This window comes from Mastacembelus armatus, chromosome 19 (genome assembly GCF_900324485.2).
Source record: "Mastacembelus armatus chromosome 19, fMasArm1.2, whole genome shotgun sequence".
Classification (NCBI taxonomy): domain Eukaryota; kingdom Metazoa; phylum Chordata; class Actinopteri; order Synbranchiformes; family Mastacembelidae; genus Mastacembelus; species Mastacembelus armatus.
The window spans coordinates 14,553,983-14,571,417 of NC_046651.1; the positions used below are offsets into that span (position 1 = coordinate 14,553,983).

General features: G+C 40.1%; 2 protein-coding genes across 3 annotated transcripts in view; both read left to right on the top strand.

The window, feature by feature from the left end:
• Positions 1–2,070, top strand: part of dock1 (dedicator of cytokinesis 1) — a 150,097-nt gene extending 148,027 nt beyond the window's left edge. For both annotated transcript variants that reach the window (XM_026315329.1, XM_026315330.1), the window contains exon 52: positions 1,166–2,070. In XM_026315329.1, the coding sequence (XP_026171114.1) occupies positions 1,166–1,261 (96 nt within the window). In that variant the 3' untranslated portion in view covers positions 1,262–2,070. The remainder of the gene's footprint in view (positions 1–1,165) is intronic.
• A 9,922-nt stretch (positions 2,071–11,992) lies between these two features.
• Positions 11,993–13,651, top strand: foxi1 (forkhead box i1). Its single transcript, XM_026315861.2, has 2 exons — positions 11,993–12,668; positions 12,914–13,651. The coding sequence occupies exons 1-2, from the start codon at positions 12,071–12,073 to the stop codon at positions 13,441–13,443; spliced, it is 1,128 nt and encodes a 375-aa protein (XP_026171646.1). The 5' UTR covers positions 11,993–12,070; the 3' UTR covers positions 13,444–13,651.
• Positions 13,652–17,435: the final 3,784 nt, after the last annotated feature.

Here is a 17,435-nt window from a genome sequence, read left to right on the forward strand (position 1 = left end):
GCATTTGTGCATCATTTTTCTAATGTGCTGGCATCAGTCGGTTAGCAGCATGGGCCTACACCCTCCTGTCCACCCTGCTGTTATTTATACTTGTTCCTCCCAGCCGGTCCGACGTTCAGACGTGATTGATTGGATGATTACTTTACCTCTCACATCCATCAGGAGCTCTCCTGCTGTTAATCAGCAGCTCATCTCTCCACACTCACCGACGTCTACGCTAGCCATCCTCTCACCTTGCCACTCTGTTAACTAATCGTATTTATCCACTGTCACGGCCCGTGGACAGGTAGTAAAACCGTGCCTGGGCACAGACAGTGTGGCAGCAGACTGACAGTAACGTAGAAAGAGCAGGTGTTCTGAGACTGAATGACAGCTTCTCTTCATTTACTTTCCATAATGGAGGCAGAGGTGAGGTCTTTGACCAGTATTACTTTTTATTTGTTTCTGTTGTGAACTCAGGTGTCTTAGAAAGGGAATAGAGGTGGAGAGAAAAGCTCAAATATTTCAGGATTTAATCAGTTTAAATTTCAGTTATTCTAATAGTTTAAGTTGAAACCAGTTCAGTATTAAATATTAAGGATATTCATTAAAATGTAACTCAGTAGTTTCCCTTTTAAACTTTTTGTGATCTCAACTAATATAGGGCTGTTCTCCTGTGGTTTTTGCAAACATTGTTAATTTAAAGGAACATTTAACAGTATCAGGAAACATTAATAGTTTAGTTTAAGGTGTCTTGTGTTGCGCCTGGATCAGGATACATGATATGAGCCCAACCAATATATGTGGTAGTCTAGAAGGAAAGTTAGCTTTGCAATAACAATTTGTGTTAAAAGCAACAGATTTTTCCTTTGGTGCAGAGACCTACCCTTCCTGTTCAGTTCATTTGAAACTGCAAAGGAACTGTAGGGTTCATCATGTAATCTGACAAGCATGTAGTCTAAGCATTTAAGACTCTGTGATCACCTAATCTGACATAGTGGCCATCTTACAAGATATAAATGTTGTGTAAGCTGATCCTGGCATTAGTCCTTGTATTAAAAGATCTGTCAGTCAATTTGGGAGTGATAGCAACGTTTAATCCTGTGTTTTGTGTTTTAGCAGAAAGCCTAGTTATCTTCACATGAGAAAAATGAGATTTCAAGGTTACTGTTGTCTCTGTTTTCAGCCCGTTCCACCTCCTCTGCCCAGCAAGACCCCTCCTCCACCCCCTCCTAAGACAACCAGAAAACAAGCCTCCATCGATTCAGGAATTGTACAGTGAACAAAGACGCTGACAGTAGGACCAAACAACACACTGACAACACAACAAAAACAACATCAACATTAACTGCTCCCCCCAAAAAGCGGGTTGCCTTTACCCACACATTCCTCGCTCTGTGTTCCAGCTTGACAAGATGAATACCTCACTGCAGCCCGCCCCCTCTTATCTTTTTAAAATGTTTTCCTTTTTCCTTTACCTTCAGTCTGACAATGATGCAGTCTACAACAGGGAGCATGTTGCACACATGAGTAGTCACTGAATTTGTAGATGCTGCCTAGAACCAACACCATGCCACTTCAAGACTTTATCATGACTTGAGATTGTGTTCAGACAGGTGAGCTTGAACCAGCAGCTTTCAGTACTGACCCAGTCTCAAGTTTATGAGAGCACATAGCTCATTAAAGCATAATATCCATCTCTTCATATTCCCACTATGTACAGAGGTTTGTATATATGATTTTATTTTATTTCAGGTTTTTGTATAAGATTTGATCATGACTCTTTTTCTATTAACGTACCATAAGATTATGTGGCATTTATATGAAACACAAAAGGGTCTGTAGGTTTTGACTTGACAGGGACTTGACAGAGTTGGTATGTGAGAACCTATCATAGATTTTATTGATTACACTTTGGAGTGCACATACAACTAACTCTTGTCGCATTATCATCGTTAAGACCTTGTCCTAGATTGCTGTAACCTTGGATTTCAATAATATTGACTGTTCCCAATTCACTACTGACATGACTTCTGAATAAACTTTTTAAATGTATGTATTTTTAAAAAAAAATAAAAGGTGTTTGCCTCATTTTTTGTCTGTGGCAGGAGATGCTGAAAATAGATGCTCAAAACAAACATGCGATCATGCGTGCTTCATCACTTCAACTGATCAGTGAAAAATGAAGCTTTCTGCAAGCTTGACTGACAGAACTCACAACAGCCACTTCATTATCAACACACAGGCATTTTATACCAAGATGTTACACCACAGAATGACTTTTATATAGGCTAATGCAATCTTATTTACATAATGTGTCTGCTCGCCAAGCGATCATTTCTCTTTTTCAAAGCTAAAAGCATGAATCTGGAATGTGGCCCATATTTGAAGCATAGATGAACCAAAAAACCACCAGTGTCATTTTTGTTCTGTTTCATGCAATCTTAAATTTTGTCTTTATAGAAACTGGCAAAGGTCATACTTAAATTTCTCTGTTGTGGTTTCTTCACACTGCTGCACCATAACAACCCATCATGGAAATAATTTATTAATTTCTCATAGTTTTAATTGTGTTAAAGTGATAAATAATAAATTGTGTCATGGGACTCCCATCTGAAACACACAGGCTGACAAGTTTTCTGCAGTTCTCTACACTCGATGGGTTTAATGTGTTTTGATTTCAAATTAATAATTAGAGTATGACCAATTAAGTCAGTTTGTAGTGTCTGTAGAAGCTTTAAACTGAAATACACTATAATTACCAATGTGTGCATCGCTTTTGGTGTTGGTGGGATATCATTTTGGAATACACAAGGCATGGCATATAGTCTTTAATCATAATGCAGTGCTACACTGTATGTTAATATGTGGTGTTTTAGATGCTTAAAACAATCACTAGTCACTTCACTATTTGGAAGGAAATCTTGTGACTTTCACCACATGGCTGCTGTAAAATTGTGCTGTTGAACCTTCATTTTCCAAATAATCACTTCATTGTAGCCTGCACATTTGGTAAATTTATTTACCGGCCCCATTGTCTGTACCATAAAACCACCTTTTCCAATTGTTTGCCCCAGGTGGCTCATATTCTCCTGTTCTGCTGACACTTTGTGAGTGGGTGTCCGCCTGAGGAGAAATGCTCAAACTGCAGCATCTGTTGTTTGAAGGTGTTTTTTTACATCTCAAGAAAGTTGGGGTTTATAAAACTCTGCTGTCCTAATTAGGAACACTGAATGACATCTTTTCCCTTGGAGTTTTATTTAGGAAAAGGAGTCATGAGATCACTTGTATTGCTGTAGCTCACAGTGGTTTAACCCATTTTGCCAGACTATAAAATGTCTCATTAAAATAATGATGGTAAAATCCATTTAATTCTTGGTGGAACCAGTCATTATGGACTGTGAATTTTACGTTCTGATTACATGGTACAGTATACACAGAATATGAGCTTCATTTGCCCAGGTATAGATGATAAATTGCTGGAATAAGTCATATTCAATAGCAGCTGTCAGTTTTACTATCATAACAGTTATTTACTCTCATGATTGTCTCCTTTTTCTTGTTCTTTCTTCCAGTTCATTTCATGGCTTTAATTTCTGGCTCTCTAAGGACCATTACCGTCTCTACAAAGTAGTACCATACTTAGAATGGCAAAACGTGATGGTTTGCAATATAGCCCTTGCTCAGTGTTAAACCATCTTCAATTGACTACATTGTAACTTAAACATCAAACACTTTTACAGTTTACAATTTATGTCTTCAGCTGGTTCCATGTGAAAAGATAAAGGAGTGAATGTTATGCCAGCACAAAAAAATGAATAACCATTAATGGCCACTAACTCAACCACTCCTAGTTGTTGATCAGTGGCTATAGTGTTAGTGTTGGTGACTAACACATGAGAATATAAAACCTGATAGATACAAATAAGATAGGGGCTAGCTTTTTCTGTTACAAAAAAAAACAACAGCATCCAGATTGCATTTGAAGGACTGGCTGTACACACTACTAGTGACTCTTAACTTGTCTCTAGTGCCTCCCTGAGGGTATAAACTGAAAGTGTTAATGCAGAGTTTGAATAGACGTCTAAGTAGATCCAGCTTCTTTTGTTTTTTTAATTAACAATGTAGCAACATTTGTGTGTGATCAAATTATGATTTTAGGTGAGTTTAGTGATTAGATAGTAATTTTAGGTTTAACATTAAAACATCAGGACAGTGATTCTGGAAGGTCCAACAGCTGTTAGTCAGTGTCCTGGCTAAATACAAGGTAGTCAAAGAAACCTGTGCCAAGTTTATTGAGAAGTAACAGAGTAGGAGAACAAGAAGGTTTTCAAGGCTGTGAATATCAGTCAGAATATTGTAAGGTCATTCATGAAATGGAGACTCTCTGAAGAGGCTGAAGGGCTCGATGCCACTGGGATTCACCAAGAGCAGCTCTACTGGGGGCACAGAGAAAAACAGTAGTTAAGACAAAGCCAACATGACGTTATATACCGTGATGCATAGTAGCATCATGCTGTGCAGATGTTTCTCTGTAGTCTGAAGGTACAGGGAACATAAATGTAACAAAAATACACGAGGACGTGAAGGAAACCCACTGCAATCTGGCAAGAAAGGGTGTTTGAAAGATTTATTTCTCAGCAAGATAACCCCAAACATAAAGCCTTAGCTTCACAGGAGTGGTTTCAGTCAGGATCCAGACCTCAGTAATAATCATTATGGTAAACTTTGTTCCAGTAAAGCAGAAATAAACAGCAGAAAGGCTGAAATAATGGAGTAACAAGAAAAGTCAAAGTCTTAGTGTAACCTACCAATAAGAAAAAAATCCAGTCTATCAACATAGAATCAAGCCTGCAATTTCTGCCAAAAGTTACTGCCTCTAAATATTGACTTATATGGGGGTTTTACACGTTTGTTTTCCCTTGGGCATTGAAAAGTTTTAGGGTGATGAGTATCAAAGCTTTATTACTTGCACAGTGATTTAAAGTTGTAAAACAATAAAACTTGACAAAGTGCAAAGAGGGTCAAATTCTTTCTTTTATTGACATGTAATCTACTTATTGCATTGCAATGATAAGTTCATTCTCCAACTGTGAGGTGGGAATAAAAAGTTTCATCAATGGCATAATTCACTTATCAAGAATCCCCAGTGCACACTCAATATCTTGCCTTGCAATTGAAAAGGGATAAAGGGTGAAGCATTTCAGCAGTGGTAATATTACATAGTTAACTGGCAGCTATTTCAATAGACTCTCAGTGATTTGTGCTCAGGCATTATGCTTCACCCTCTCTCTCCTCAAAGCATAGGAAAATGCATTGCTTAATTGAGAGGATTTCCAGGGGCTTTGTAGTGGGAAAGCTGTGAGCTAGCTCCTTCTCTCCAGGAGAAATGTATTTACAACACACTCTATCCCCGTCTCATTTGTCATTTCAGCCTGGAATAATATGTATATTTCCCTTCCCTCTTGACACGCTTTCATTTGCTGTGTGGCTGCAAATGTGCATGGTTCTCCTTTAACGTCTTCTTAGCATAATGAAAGAGGACAGTGTTCCCATAAATCAACAGCCATGCATAAATCCAATCTCAAATACATATAAGGTTTCAAGGCTGTTCTTCCAAATGGAGACCCAACATACATACATTAAAGGGCATATTTAGTACTTGTTATTATACTCCTAATATGGCCAACAAAGAGAACATACAGCAGCTTTTGGGGATGTATGTTCACAGTTCTGATATACAGAGTTTGTTTTGTTTTGATGTTTAATGGGATGTTAAATGTATGAGCAAAACTAACTTAGGTTATTTAGCATGGATTAAACTTCAAATTGCAAGCAGCAGTATCTGCGAGCTCAAATGCAAAAGTCTTACCATGTAAGCATGATGCCAACCCCCTCTCTTTTTCCCTGTATTTACTGATGCTATATAGAGTTAATGATCTAATAAACAAGAAAATACCATGCAATTAATCTTGGTAACATAATAATATGGTATTTACCATTCTGAATGTCCACCTACAGGGTAATGAAAAGGATTTGCATTTACATCACCCACTGCCATTGAAATGTACATGTGTCTCTTGTAGCTCCTGGTAAACAAGCAATAGATGTCAGTATGTTGGTGGAGTGTTGTGTACAGATGTCACGGACAGTGTCATGCAGAAACCATAAGGCCCCTTTCTATCTCGGCAGAGTTGTCACTGAGTTGTTCAGTAAACTGACTGAATGAATTGCACTAAATGACAGAGCGAACATCACTTGTGGATAGAACAAGGGCTCTGTTATTTTAGCTTTTGGTGTGAACATCTACACCGCTCTTCAGAAATACGAAACCAAACATTGTCAGTGAGTCAGTTTAACACCGTGCCCACTGTAAATACCAGCCTCTGTTCTTTATTGCAGATTTAATATCTCTATAAAACATAATGGACAACCAGTGATGGCATGATACTGTATAAGGTTAGGAATATGATGATACCATTTTAGTGGCATGTCTGTAATGAGTCTGTGAAATAGAGCTGCAGTGATTACTTTAATAATACATTGTTAAACAGTAAATTATTCTGCAGTTATACTGATTAATAAGTAATTTAAGCAGTAATGCCAAGCATGTAGTGGTTGTAGGCTTTCAAATGTGTGACATTCCAGCTTTTTCCTGTCTTATTGGAAATTAATTCTTTTGCACAGTTTTTCACATAAACAGTTTTGCTCTAGAGACAAAAATTGCTGTTGGACCCCGATGTACACTTGAGCTATTATTATGTTGTATTTTTGTAACATGTTAAACCCCAAATAAATAATTAATCAATAAGGAAATAATTATTGACCTAATCAAAATTTTAAATGATTGTTAGATGTGGCCATACATTATTCCTATACTGCAGTAACATATAGTTTTCTGTGTGTCAGCAATTTTGAGGTAATTTGATAAAGACTAACTGTATTTAACAATAAGTTAAGTGAGTGTAATTCAAACTGCAATAATAAAGTCTTAAAATCAAAAACATCTTGAGAGAGGTCCTTCTATAAGACCAGGGCCACATAAGTGGTGCAAATTCATAAAAATTTCACTTGATTGGATTTGGCCATTGCATTTGATGGCATAATTATGGGCTTTAGGAAATTGTTATGGGAATTCCATAGTGTTTTGTGGTCTATTATAGACAATTGAAAACAATCATTAATAGCAGCCCTGCTCTAATTTGGCAGCAGTAATTAATGACAGAAGCTAATTTTGATTTTACTGTTTTTGAAGTTTCAAATGTCTTTATACCATGAAAGTGTGGGAATCTGCTGATTGCAAACTGTCCTTTGAGCATATTTGTGATCTGTGAACTGACTTTGTAGTAACCACCTGCAGTGGTAGCTGTGAGCCAACCCTTTGATTGAATGCTTTAATGCTGTTTTTCTGTACTGCCTCCAACTTTACACACTCCATACAGATACTCCATCACTCTCTTATCACGAGCGGCTGTCACAAGCGGCTCTTACCAGCACAGACACTAGTCGACACTGGACTATAAAGCAAAAGAGAACTGCTGGCATTTTAAATCTGAGCCTGAGTTAGTGTGTAGATGTTATTTTGTGCTGCATTCAGCACTAAACACAAAATGTACCCTGTGCACACAGGCTTATTATCTTGGTTTAAAGGAGACAGCCAAATGGTGGTGATCTACATTAGCTAAGGCTGTTATGAAGCACTGGGTTTTCCCAGGCAGTCGGTGAGACGTGTTGCTAGGAAACATACCTGGAGATCGGGGGTAGAGAACGAGTCTGATGAGGAAGCAGAGTTCCCGGCTAGTTTCAGCTTCACATGGAAATAACTAAAGTGCCATAGGCATGCTGTCCCAAAAACAGAATATTAATTTTGAACTGGTTAATTAAATCTTTCGATTTTGGCCTTTCATCTCGTGTCTATATTTTTGAGTTCCTGCAGATGTATGTCTTGTGCAAGGATAAAATAAGTTAATATTTTTTTGTAGATTCCCTCCAGACCGTGAAATGGCAAAATGTGATTGATCACCATGCACACCGATGCTTAAAACTGACATTCTAATATACTGCCACCATGTTGAACTTTTCAAAGCAGAATATATTGATTATTGTAATATTATATATCATTTCAAAGCAGCAAAGTAACCAGTGTTCATGATTAGCACTGCTAAAGGTTTGAAAGAGGAAGATTCTGTGCTTTCCGTTCCAGGGAGTAGAACATTTTTCATCATTTTCATTTTCTGTAATTCTTAAATTCTGCCTGATTAAAATCAATACACTGATCGGATTCTAGGCTTTGATATATTTTGCCTCCCAGCGTAGTGTGCAGCGTAGTTGATAGATAGGTGGTTTATTGAGTAACACTGAAGGTATCATGTCTAAAGCAATGCTGCCTTCATCTGGATAATACTGTTAGTGCATCCTGCCTGACACGTCATATTGTCTAGAGAAGTAATTACCAAAGTGACATAAACCTTTGGCATGTGTATGTATAATTCTAAGGTCAAATTAATAGTCTTGACGCCACTAGCACCCTACTATATCAAAATCATGTGTGTGGAGACTTTGCACCAGTGAATTCCAGCCATAACTTTTTATGGATGAGGGAATTTCACAGCTGAAATATCGTTGCTTACAAAATCTCATTTCAGGTCTCTCCTTATGCCAAGTTTGTATTTAAAGACGACACTAGAAAATAGCAGGTAGGAGATATTTAACCTCTCTGCAGCCATTCATGAGTCCAGCACAGTGTGAGTTTTGGCTCTAACAGACCAGTAACATCTGATCTCTCCAAGGATGTAATCAGGAGCAGAGGTGTAAATCTGCTCAGTGGAGGAGAGAATTAAGCTAATGCAACCAGCAGCAGCGAAGCAGAAGGCCAGGCTGGTTGTATTTCTCCCCTGGTCAGCGTGCTGTCTGCAGGACTGCCTCCTTAGCTCCTAGAAACACATTGCCAGGGCCAATAGTAATGGGTCAGAAGAGACTATGCAGAAAGGAATGTCTAATTACAAAGCAACAGATTCTTCCCCTTGAGCCTCATAGGTAGACGAATACCTTCGGATATTTACACTATGTGCTAACGATGTGGGATTTAAATTCAGGCTACTGACCCAAATGCCTTTGAAGCAAACATAAAGTCCCAGTCCATCTAAGAAACGATATGTTTCACATTTTATTTCACTTGGATGTTTGAAATTCATTGTACAGAATGACATGAAAAATTCTCTGGGCTCACCTTAAATCTAATTGGACAAACATATAATACCCACGTATACTTTCAAATTTGTCTCTTTGTATTGATTTATCATGCCTACCAGGTTTGAGATTACAATATCTTTAATATATCTATATTAAATATATCTTTAATCTCCTGAACACAGTCAGAGCTCAACTTTGCAAAATCATTAATGAAGAGCAGCTTTTTTTTCCACATCCCTCTATGTCCAGGCTTTACATAAGTTAACACTCTGTGTGTTTTGCTTTGTTCCTCCACTAGGGGGAGACTCTGGGAAGGACAGGCCCCTGGCTACACAAAAGGATAATTTTGTTTACACAGTCAAATTAATGACCTTATCTGGGCTTCTCATGAATTTATTGGCCTTAAGTGCATCTAAGCTTCTGGTAATTACTTCATAGCATTAAACAGTGATTCGTTGTCCGACTCATATTGTTACATGGTTAAAGCCAAGGCTGTTTTCAGAAAACAGGCCTGAGGGATGATTCCAGTGGGTGTTTAGCTGTAATCCCAGCAGTCAAATGTGCTGCTACATACTGCATGGACACGTAGCAGTATGGGACATTCCCTCCCCACCTGCAGCAGTGTTTTCCTCTGCTCTCATCCTGAGGGGCCTGCTGTGGCTCTGGCCTGCTCACAGTGATTGACTTGATCTGTAAGAGAAAAGCTCCCATGACCTCTGAAAGGCTTGAGGAAACACAGGATGAGACATGGCACAGCACACACACAGTCAGCACATTTGAATTATTACTTAACAGTGACATGAGGCTTGAGGATAACATGATGAGCTCCATTTGATATTTATAAACTTCATCTGAGAGGAAAAAAAACACTTTGGTAGTTGATGGCTGCTTCAGCACAATACACCTGATTTCTGTTTTAATGAAGCCCTGAGCAAATGAACTAAGAGTTTAAAATGACTGTTATTTAAAAAAGAAAATTCGTAGTAATTTAAGAGAAACTGGATTAATATTCACCTGCATGACTAAATAAAATATTCAGTTTAAAGTCATGATGGTACCTCAGCAACACACGGCCTCCACTAAGATTATGAATATCAATGTGTCAGGCAGAGGAGGATCAGTGATCATTGAGCTTGCACTGTTTCTGATCCAGGTGTCCAGTCGGCAGTAATTAGCTGTACTGGCTGTTAGACTCCTAACAAGTTGTCTTGTTTTCATCTGGAGGTTAAATGGCACTTCCTTCCCGCTGAGTGTGCTGCTTGCCACGGCTGTAGAGCCTGTGGTCGGGACAACACCTTAGAGCCAAACAATTACCTGAAGGTCATGGAGAGGAGGAATGCACTGCCGATTAGTGCAGGGCTCCAGGAGCAGCCTGCAGAACCCACTCCTCAGAGGTATGACAAGAGACCTGGACACGGAGGCCACTTGATTTCAAATTCAAAATGAATTTCAACTTTAGCTGTAAGAACACAACACAGAACCAGTGTTATGGCTTATAAGTGGAACTATATTAATGAAATTGATATAGTGATATAGTGTTTTTGTTGTCTGTTTGCCAGTTAGATCTGCAAAGTATCGGTCGTCTAGTCCGGTTTCCTCTCACTTTAATCTGTTTACCTCCCTGAGCTCTGCTCTAGAAACCAAGAGAGCTGCTGTTCTCCCTGCAACTTAAATACATAAATGAAAACAGTTCATATCTGTTAGAGCAGATTGTGCGCAAAATTCTCCATATTTATATAAAACTCTACTCTAAAATTTAAGCAGTACAAAAATCTAATTTTTCTCCTTGTTATTCTAAAATGTCACAGTTAATAGAGATTTACCCACAAGTTCAGTTCCCTGCGCTGTTAGAATAACTTTTAAATGAGCTGGTTTGAAAGTTAAAGTAGGAGAATGATTGATTTTTAAGTTTCTGCGTAGTAAAATTCATAAAAGTTAGTGGATGTAATTAAATCGGTTTTTATTTGAAAGGGCAGCATAGCTGGTTTTATTCGGAGCTTGCTGAGGGTATTTTTCCACGAGTCATTTGTTGACACTAAACTTGCGGCACTTGTGAGCTGTTTATTGCAAACGAATTTCTTTTAAGAGAAGGTGGCTTTTTACCTGCACACGCGGGTCTTCCTTGTTTGGGTTTGACACTGTCCTGCAGAAAGCTCAGCAAGTTCAGACATGGTGACAGTCAGCGCGTGAACTATAATGAGTCCTATTTTTTATCAGACTCCTACAACCCTTATTTAGTGTTCACTGGGGCGGATAAATGTGTTTCAAGCATAATCTCATGTTAATAATATGGTGCTTACTGTTAGTCCGTTGGAAGGAAACAGATTTTCATGCATGCGAGCTCTGTTCTAGTTGAGTTGCAATCAGACCCTGTAGTTTAAAACTACATCTCACAAACAGAGAAGGTCAAGCAACAAAATCTCCCGAAAATGTATTTGTACACTACAGGAGATCACGGTAAATGTGTATTCTTACGACCTTAAATATTTTGTCATATTTACTAAATCGCGTTATCTCAAAGATGCACGTTGTACTTCACATTCGTCTTTAAGGGTTTTGTATAGGGCATTAACTCCTGTGCGTAATTACGCATGAATAATCAAACCCACACAAACCACTAAACTGTCCCAATTTGAATAAACCTTATTGATAAATTGAAGCGCGGCACTGCTATCAAAGCCAGTATCGGTGCTCATTGATAGGGAGATTTGGTCGATAGCCTACAACTGCTGCGGGACAGAAAAGAGGGGTGTGACCATCTCAAAAGTTTTCTTCAATGGGCTACCTGTAGAGGCTGCAGGCGCTGCGCATAAATACTCCTCCTCCTGAGGATGAGCTCAGTCCTGAGGGAGAGACACGGAGACGAAATTAGGTTTGGGAAATCTGGTTAGGGCGGATTATGAACGCTTTTGGACATCAACCACCTAACCAGCAGACCAGCCCTATTCAGCACCACAGCGCTCAGGAGCTCCTGGACATGGCCGTGTATTGCGACAACTACGGTGTGTATCAGCAGAACCTGCACCACCATCACCCCCAGAGGCCGCCGACGCACCCCGCCAGCTATGGCCTCGGAGAGTACACGTCCCCATCCACTAACCCGTACCTGTGGCTGAACGGACCGGGCATCAACTCCTCTCCTTACCTTCCCGGGAACAACGGCACGTCCTATATTCAGTCTGGATACGGGTCGAACCAGAGGCAGTTCTTGCCGCCTCCGACCGGGTTTGGTGGAGCAGACTTGGGGTGGCTGTCCATATCCAGCCAGCAGGAACTCTTCAAGATGGTCAGACCACCTTATTCCTACTCAGCACTGATAGCGATGGCCATACAGAACGCCCAAGACAAAAAGTTGACTCTCAGTCAGATCTATCAGTATGTAGCTGACAACTTCCCTTTCTATAAGAAGAGCAAAGCTGGGTGGCAGAATTCAATCCGTCACAACTTGTCACTGAACGACTGTTTCAAAAAAGTGGCACGGGATGAGGATGACCCCGGTGAGTGCCTGGATTATTTTACCCAAATGAAGCTATAAAGTTATTATATATATATATAATTACAGAATCTGCATGAAGGCGCGGTAGCTGCTGTTGCTACTGTTTTAATACAACATCTAAAATTGTCTGATTATGTTTTAGATAAAGTTAAATTGTAATAATTGAACCCAATATAAACAACTGTTCAGTGGTAAATATTCATTTGAATGTTTGTCATATTTAACTTCAGTTTTGGTTCTCGCCAGGTAAAGGAAACTACTGGACGCTGGATCCAAACTGTGAGAAGATGTTTGATAACGGAAACTTTAGGCGGAAGAGAAAAAGAAGAGCCGACATAAACGCCGCTGACAGCACCTCCCTCCAGCTCAAGTCAGAAGACGGCCCGCACAAGCTCTCCGACACCGCCAGCCTCCTGAGCTCCTCCCCGCCCAGCCTGCACGGTTCCCCGGCCCCCACGGAGCCCAAGACGTCACCGTCTCCCTCCGCGGAGCACAGCCCGTGTTTCAACAGCTTCGTGTCCAGCGTGAGCTCGCTGCTGGCGGGCAGCGGCAGCACCGACGGCTCCCGGGGCGCGGAGCGCGACTACGGCTCGGGCCACCTCGGGGGACTGTCTCAGAGCAGAGAGGGCATGTCTGGACTGGGCTCCTACTCGCCCACTTTAATCTCTCCTCTGAACTCTGACAACAGAATGAACTATTACACATCAGTGCAGAGCCTCTCCAACCATTTTAACGTCAACAACCTCATATACAGCCGGGAAGGGACAGAGGTGTAGGCGTGAGAAAACTTAATTCACTCACTCTTAGCCTTCACATTTCATATGCAGCCTGTTGTAAGTAGTTTCTACCACTGGAACAAAACTGGGAGACTCAGATTCAGACATGGAATATAAAGTTCCACTGCTCCTTTATAGTTGATGCATCACACTGACGTTTATTTGTAGAAACTCACTCATTTCACACATCTTCTCACATAGATGTGTCCAAGAACTGATGGAAACCTGCTTCTTTTGTTTAATAGGCCTGTTTCTCCTATAGCTGCTCGGTTGGGCCGACTTCCTGCCCTAAAGAAGAAGACACACATGTACAGAAATTATTTTCATAAGAAGAAACATGATCTGTATTTTAGACTGAATTGTGGATGTTTGAATAAAAGTCATTTATTTTAACTTGGTGATTATGGTTGTGTCATTTTCCTCCTGGTTTTATAAGTGGATAACAAAATCCAATAAGCGCAGACACTGTGTGAACCTGGTGATATTTGTTTAAAAGATCTGCCTTAGCTCTTATTTGGGTCCAAAATCGTTTCAGGTAGATTTGAATTTGAAAGGTTTTAATAAAGAAAACAACTTTCATAGAGCTGTTGGCCTATAGGGTCACTGTGGTTCAACTTAATTCTCTTGTGATAATCACTGAATAATATCCTTTATTGTCCCCAGTTGAACATTGTCGGCTTCAGATAAAACACATCAGGCCATCCCAAAACCCCTTTTTGCAGATTTTTGAGTCCCCGCAGAGATTCTCATGTGTCTTCACAGCCTCAGTCAGGCCTGACATACCTTAAAACAAACAGATGACGCTCCCAAACATTTTGCATGTTAAGAAAGTGGTAAATGCAGCACTATAAAAGCTTTAGAGCCTGTCAGGAAATCTGAAGTCAAGTGGCTGTAAGCACTAAAGTGTGTAAGACAGACATTTTCCGCTTGTCACTTCCAATAGTCCCAGTTTCAACAGGCAATCAGACCTTTAACTCACTTCCACGGGGTTCAGAAGTTCAGCTTGTTGTCTGGCCTGGACTGGACTCAGACTGCGCCTGTTTGACATTAACCTGCGCGCTGGATATTCCACCTGTCTCCATCTGTTCCCAAAGTCTTGTCACGCAAAACTCGGTTTCTCTCGTGTGTGTCAGTGTGAATCCCACTAATGGGATTTGTGTTTTGTTTGTCTTGTTGTTTTCTGGGTTGGGAACCACCGTGAAAGAGTGACGTGCCTTCCTCGTGCTTGCTTGCCCGGGACCAGAGAAAGCATGCTATTGGGGAGAATATATTAAACAGCCCATGCAGAGGAAATGTTCCAGTGATTTAACACCGCGCTCCTGTCTTATTTTCAAACAATATGGATATGCACGGAATCAAAGCCTGTAAATAAAAGGAAACACCTCTTAATTGGTTGATAATTGAATTCACTCAGGCGCTCCATGGTCTGGAATAAAAGAAAATTAATTGACAAGACTTTCGTGCCCCTTGTTGAAACACAATGGAGGCTGGCAATTCAAGAGCTCCCCTCCTGGGCTCAAATGAAAATATTGGGATCTGAAGATCTGGGAACAAATTATCTTCCTCAGGCCACATTTTGCGCTATTATCTGTGGAGCAGGGCCACGGATCAGACAAAGAGGATTTTTGTCACACAGGAGCAGGTTCTCACAGTAACAAGTTTTCTGATGAGATCCTCATCATGTCCAGTGAACAGAGTATAAAGCACATTCACAGGCCTTTTTTGTTCAGTGTGAAAATTATCACCATACTTTCAATCAGTATTGTACTTAAAATTCAGTTTTATCAGGCTGTACTCTTCTTCAGTATGTTGTACTTTTACTCTACTACATTTTGAGGCCAGTATTGTACCGTTTACTCACTACACTACATTTATTTGACAGTTTTAGTTTAGCTTTTGCAAAATAAAACCAACTGATTACTCTGCCTGATGAATATATTTTTATGTTAAACATGATGTAGTTTTACTAAAGCAAAGTTTTGAATGCAGGAGTTTTATTTGTAGCAACATTTTCACACTGTGGTAATGCTACTTAACCAGCAGCCCATCTGTTATGTGAATATACAACCCTAAGCCTGCATGCAATCAAACAACAAAACACATGCTTTGCTTTCCAAGTTCGATGGAGCCTTCTCAGTTCTCAGAAACGTAACGCTCCAGTGCCCTGTGCCTGTAGGGCACATTTACCTGGCCCACATGAATATCAGTCAGGCCACCATGTGTCTGCACTACCCGCTCGAGGGCCCCTGCCTCCAGGGCAAAAGGCCCAGGCCCAGTAGAATACCTCAGCATAAGGGTGGCCCTGGTCCCCACACACACTTAGTGGGCTAAACCCATAATGATGGGTTTCAGCCTCAAAGGGTCATCCCTCCAAAGGCAAGGTTGGCTCATAATTGAAGGAGACAGTGTTTCAGAACTGGATTATTTTAATCCTCTTTCTCTTTACGGGACTAGATACACAAGCAAGTCATCTGTTGCCAACTATGTAGAGCAAGGGACTTGTATTTATGTGCACAGGGTGGCAGAAAAAAAATCTAACTATACTACAAAGAGAATAAACAATAAACACATATCAGTTTGTTTAGATTTAGGTTTATTTCTATTGCTCCCACTGAGACAACACAACCACAGAAAAATGAAAAAGTTATCTGCAATTTGGGATCTTGAGGCTTGTCCATAGTGGACAGTAAGTGACATGAAATAAGGGACATTATTGAATCATCAATGGATCGATTTGCATTAAGGAAAGTGAGAAACTTAGCTCCATTAGCTATTAAGTTGTCATCTGATTAAAAAAAGCAGAACAAGACCTGCAACCCTTCCTCACTCCAAAACCTACTTTTACATATACATTTTGCCAAACACTTATTTTGATGATGTAGAGATCTATAAGTGAGTTTAAGATGTGCTTGGTCTGGCAGTTTGTTGTTAAAAAACAGGGTTTCAAATAAAATTATTTGTCCAGCACCTGATAATTTACCACAGCCCATATACCACTACCTTACAGGCAAATCTGAGGGATAACATGAAAAAGAAGACTATGCATCTGACCCCAGTGAAAAACATGATAGCCTGGCCATTATAGTCTGTGTCCACCCTGAAATTTCACATCTGTTTGGAGCAGTCAGTGGGCATTATAGGGATAAATTCTTATATTACAGCTCAATCTCTTGAGGAAGTTAAATATTTAAGAGAACAATATGATGACAGCTTCTGGGGAAGCCACTGCTCGGCTGTAAGTGGGGGGCTGTGGGAGAGGGCACCTCTCTTCACTGCACTTTAAAAGGATTGTGTGTGCAAATGATAGCTGAGGAGAATGTTTATCAATTGGCATGACCTGATTCAGTTTCATCACTCCCCATTCGAGTCACATAAAAGTCTAATGTATGGGCCGCTAACGGCATGGGATCCCTGGCCCGGACAAGCGGCCATATGGATTATTTTATACAGAACAAGAACCATCTCAGCGCAAACTGCTCGGTTGTTGAGTGCATGTGAAAAATGTGAAGACACCTCTTGCTACATCACCCATCGAACTCTATGCCGTATTTCTTCTTTATTTACTTCTACTTTGGATTTATTTTGTCCAAACAAGGTTTATGTTAATTGTGAATATAACTAAGCACATTAGTTTTACTTAACAAATTCAACAAGTTTCCCGCCATAAGATTTGTTGTTTTTGTTGTACGTGCAGTATAATTTTCTTTAATCATGTTCAGCTTGATTTTCCCTCCATTCTCACAGTTGAAACAGGCACATTTGAATACCAGGACTAGAAATTATTGGTGAGCACAGGAAGGACAGCCACTTCAGAGCCCATGAGGCTTTCCAGCAGAGGAACCTTCTGAAAGAGTCAAAGAGATACAAGGATTAACGGACTAGAACGAGTCCCAGTAAATCCACAGCAAGGCCTGTCTTCACATCACTCTGTCTGGAAAACCTATCCCCAAAACAATGTAATTTATCCCCCTCTCACTCTATTGCTGGAATAT

What these genes read in the sequence shown, in the direction of transcription:
- foxi1 (XM_026315861.2), top strand. Translation starts at nt 12,071, where the DNA reads ATGAACGCTTTTGGACATCAACCACCTAACCAGCAGACCAGCCCTATT. An exon ending in ACGGGATGAGGATGACCCCG is followed by an intron (nt 12,669 to 12,913) that starts GTGAGTGCCTGG and finishes GGTTCTCGCCAG; the next exon opens with GTAAAGGAAACTACTGGACG.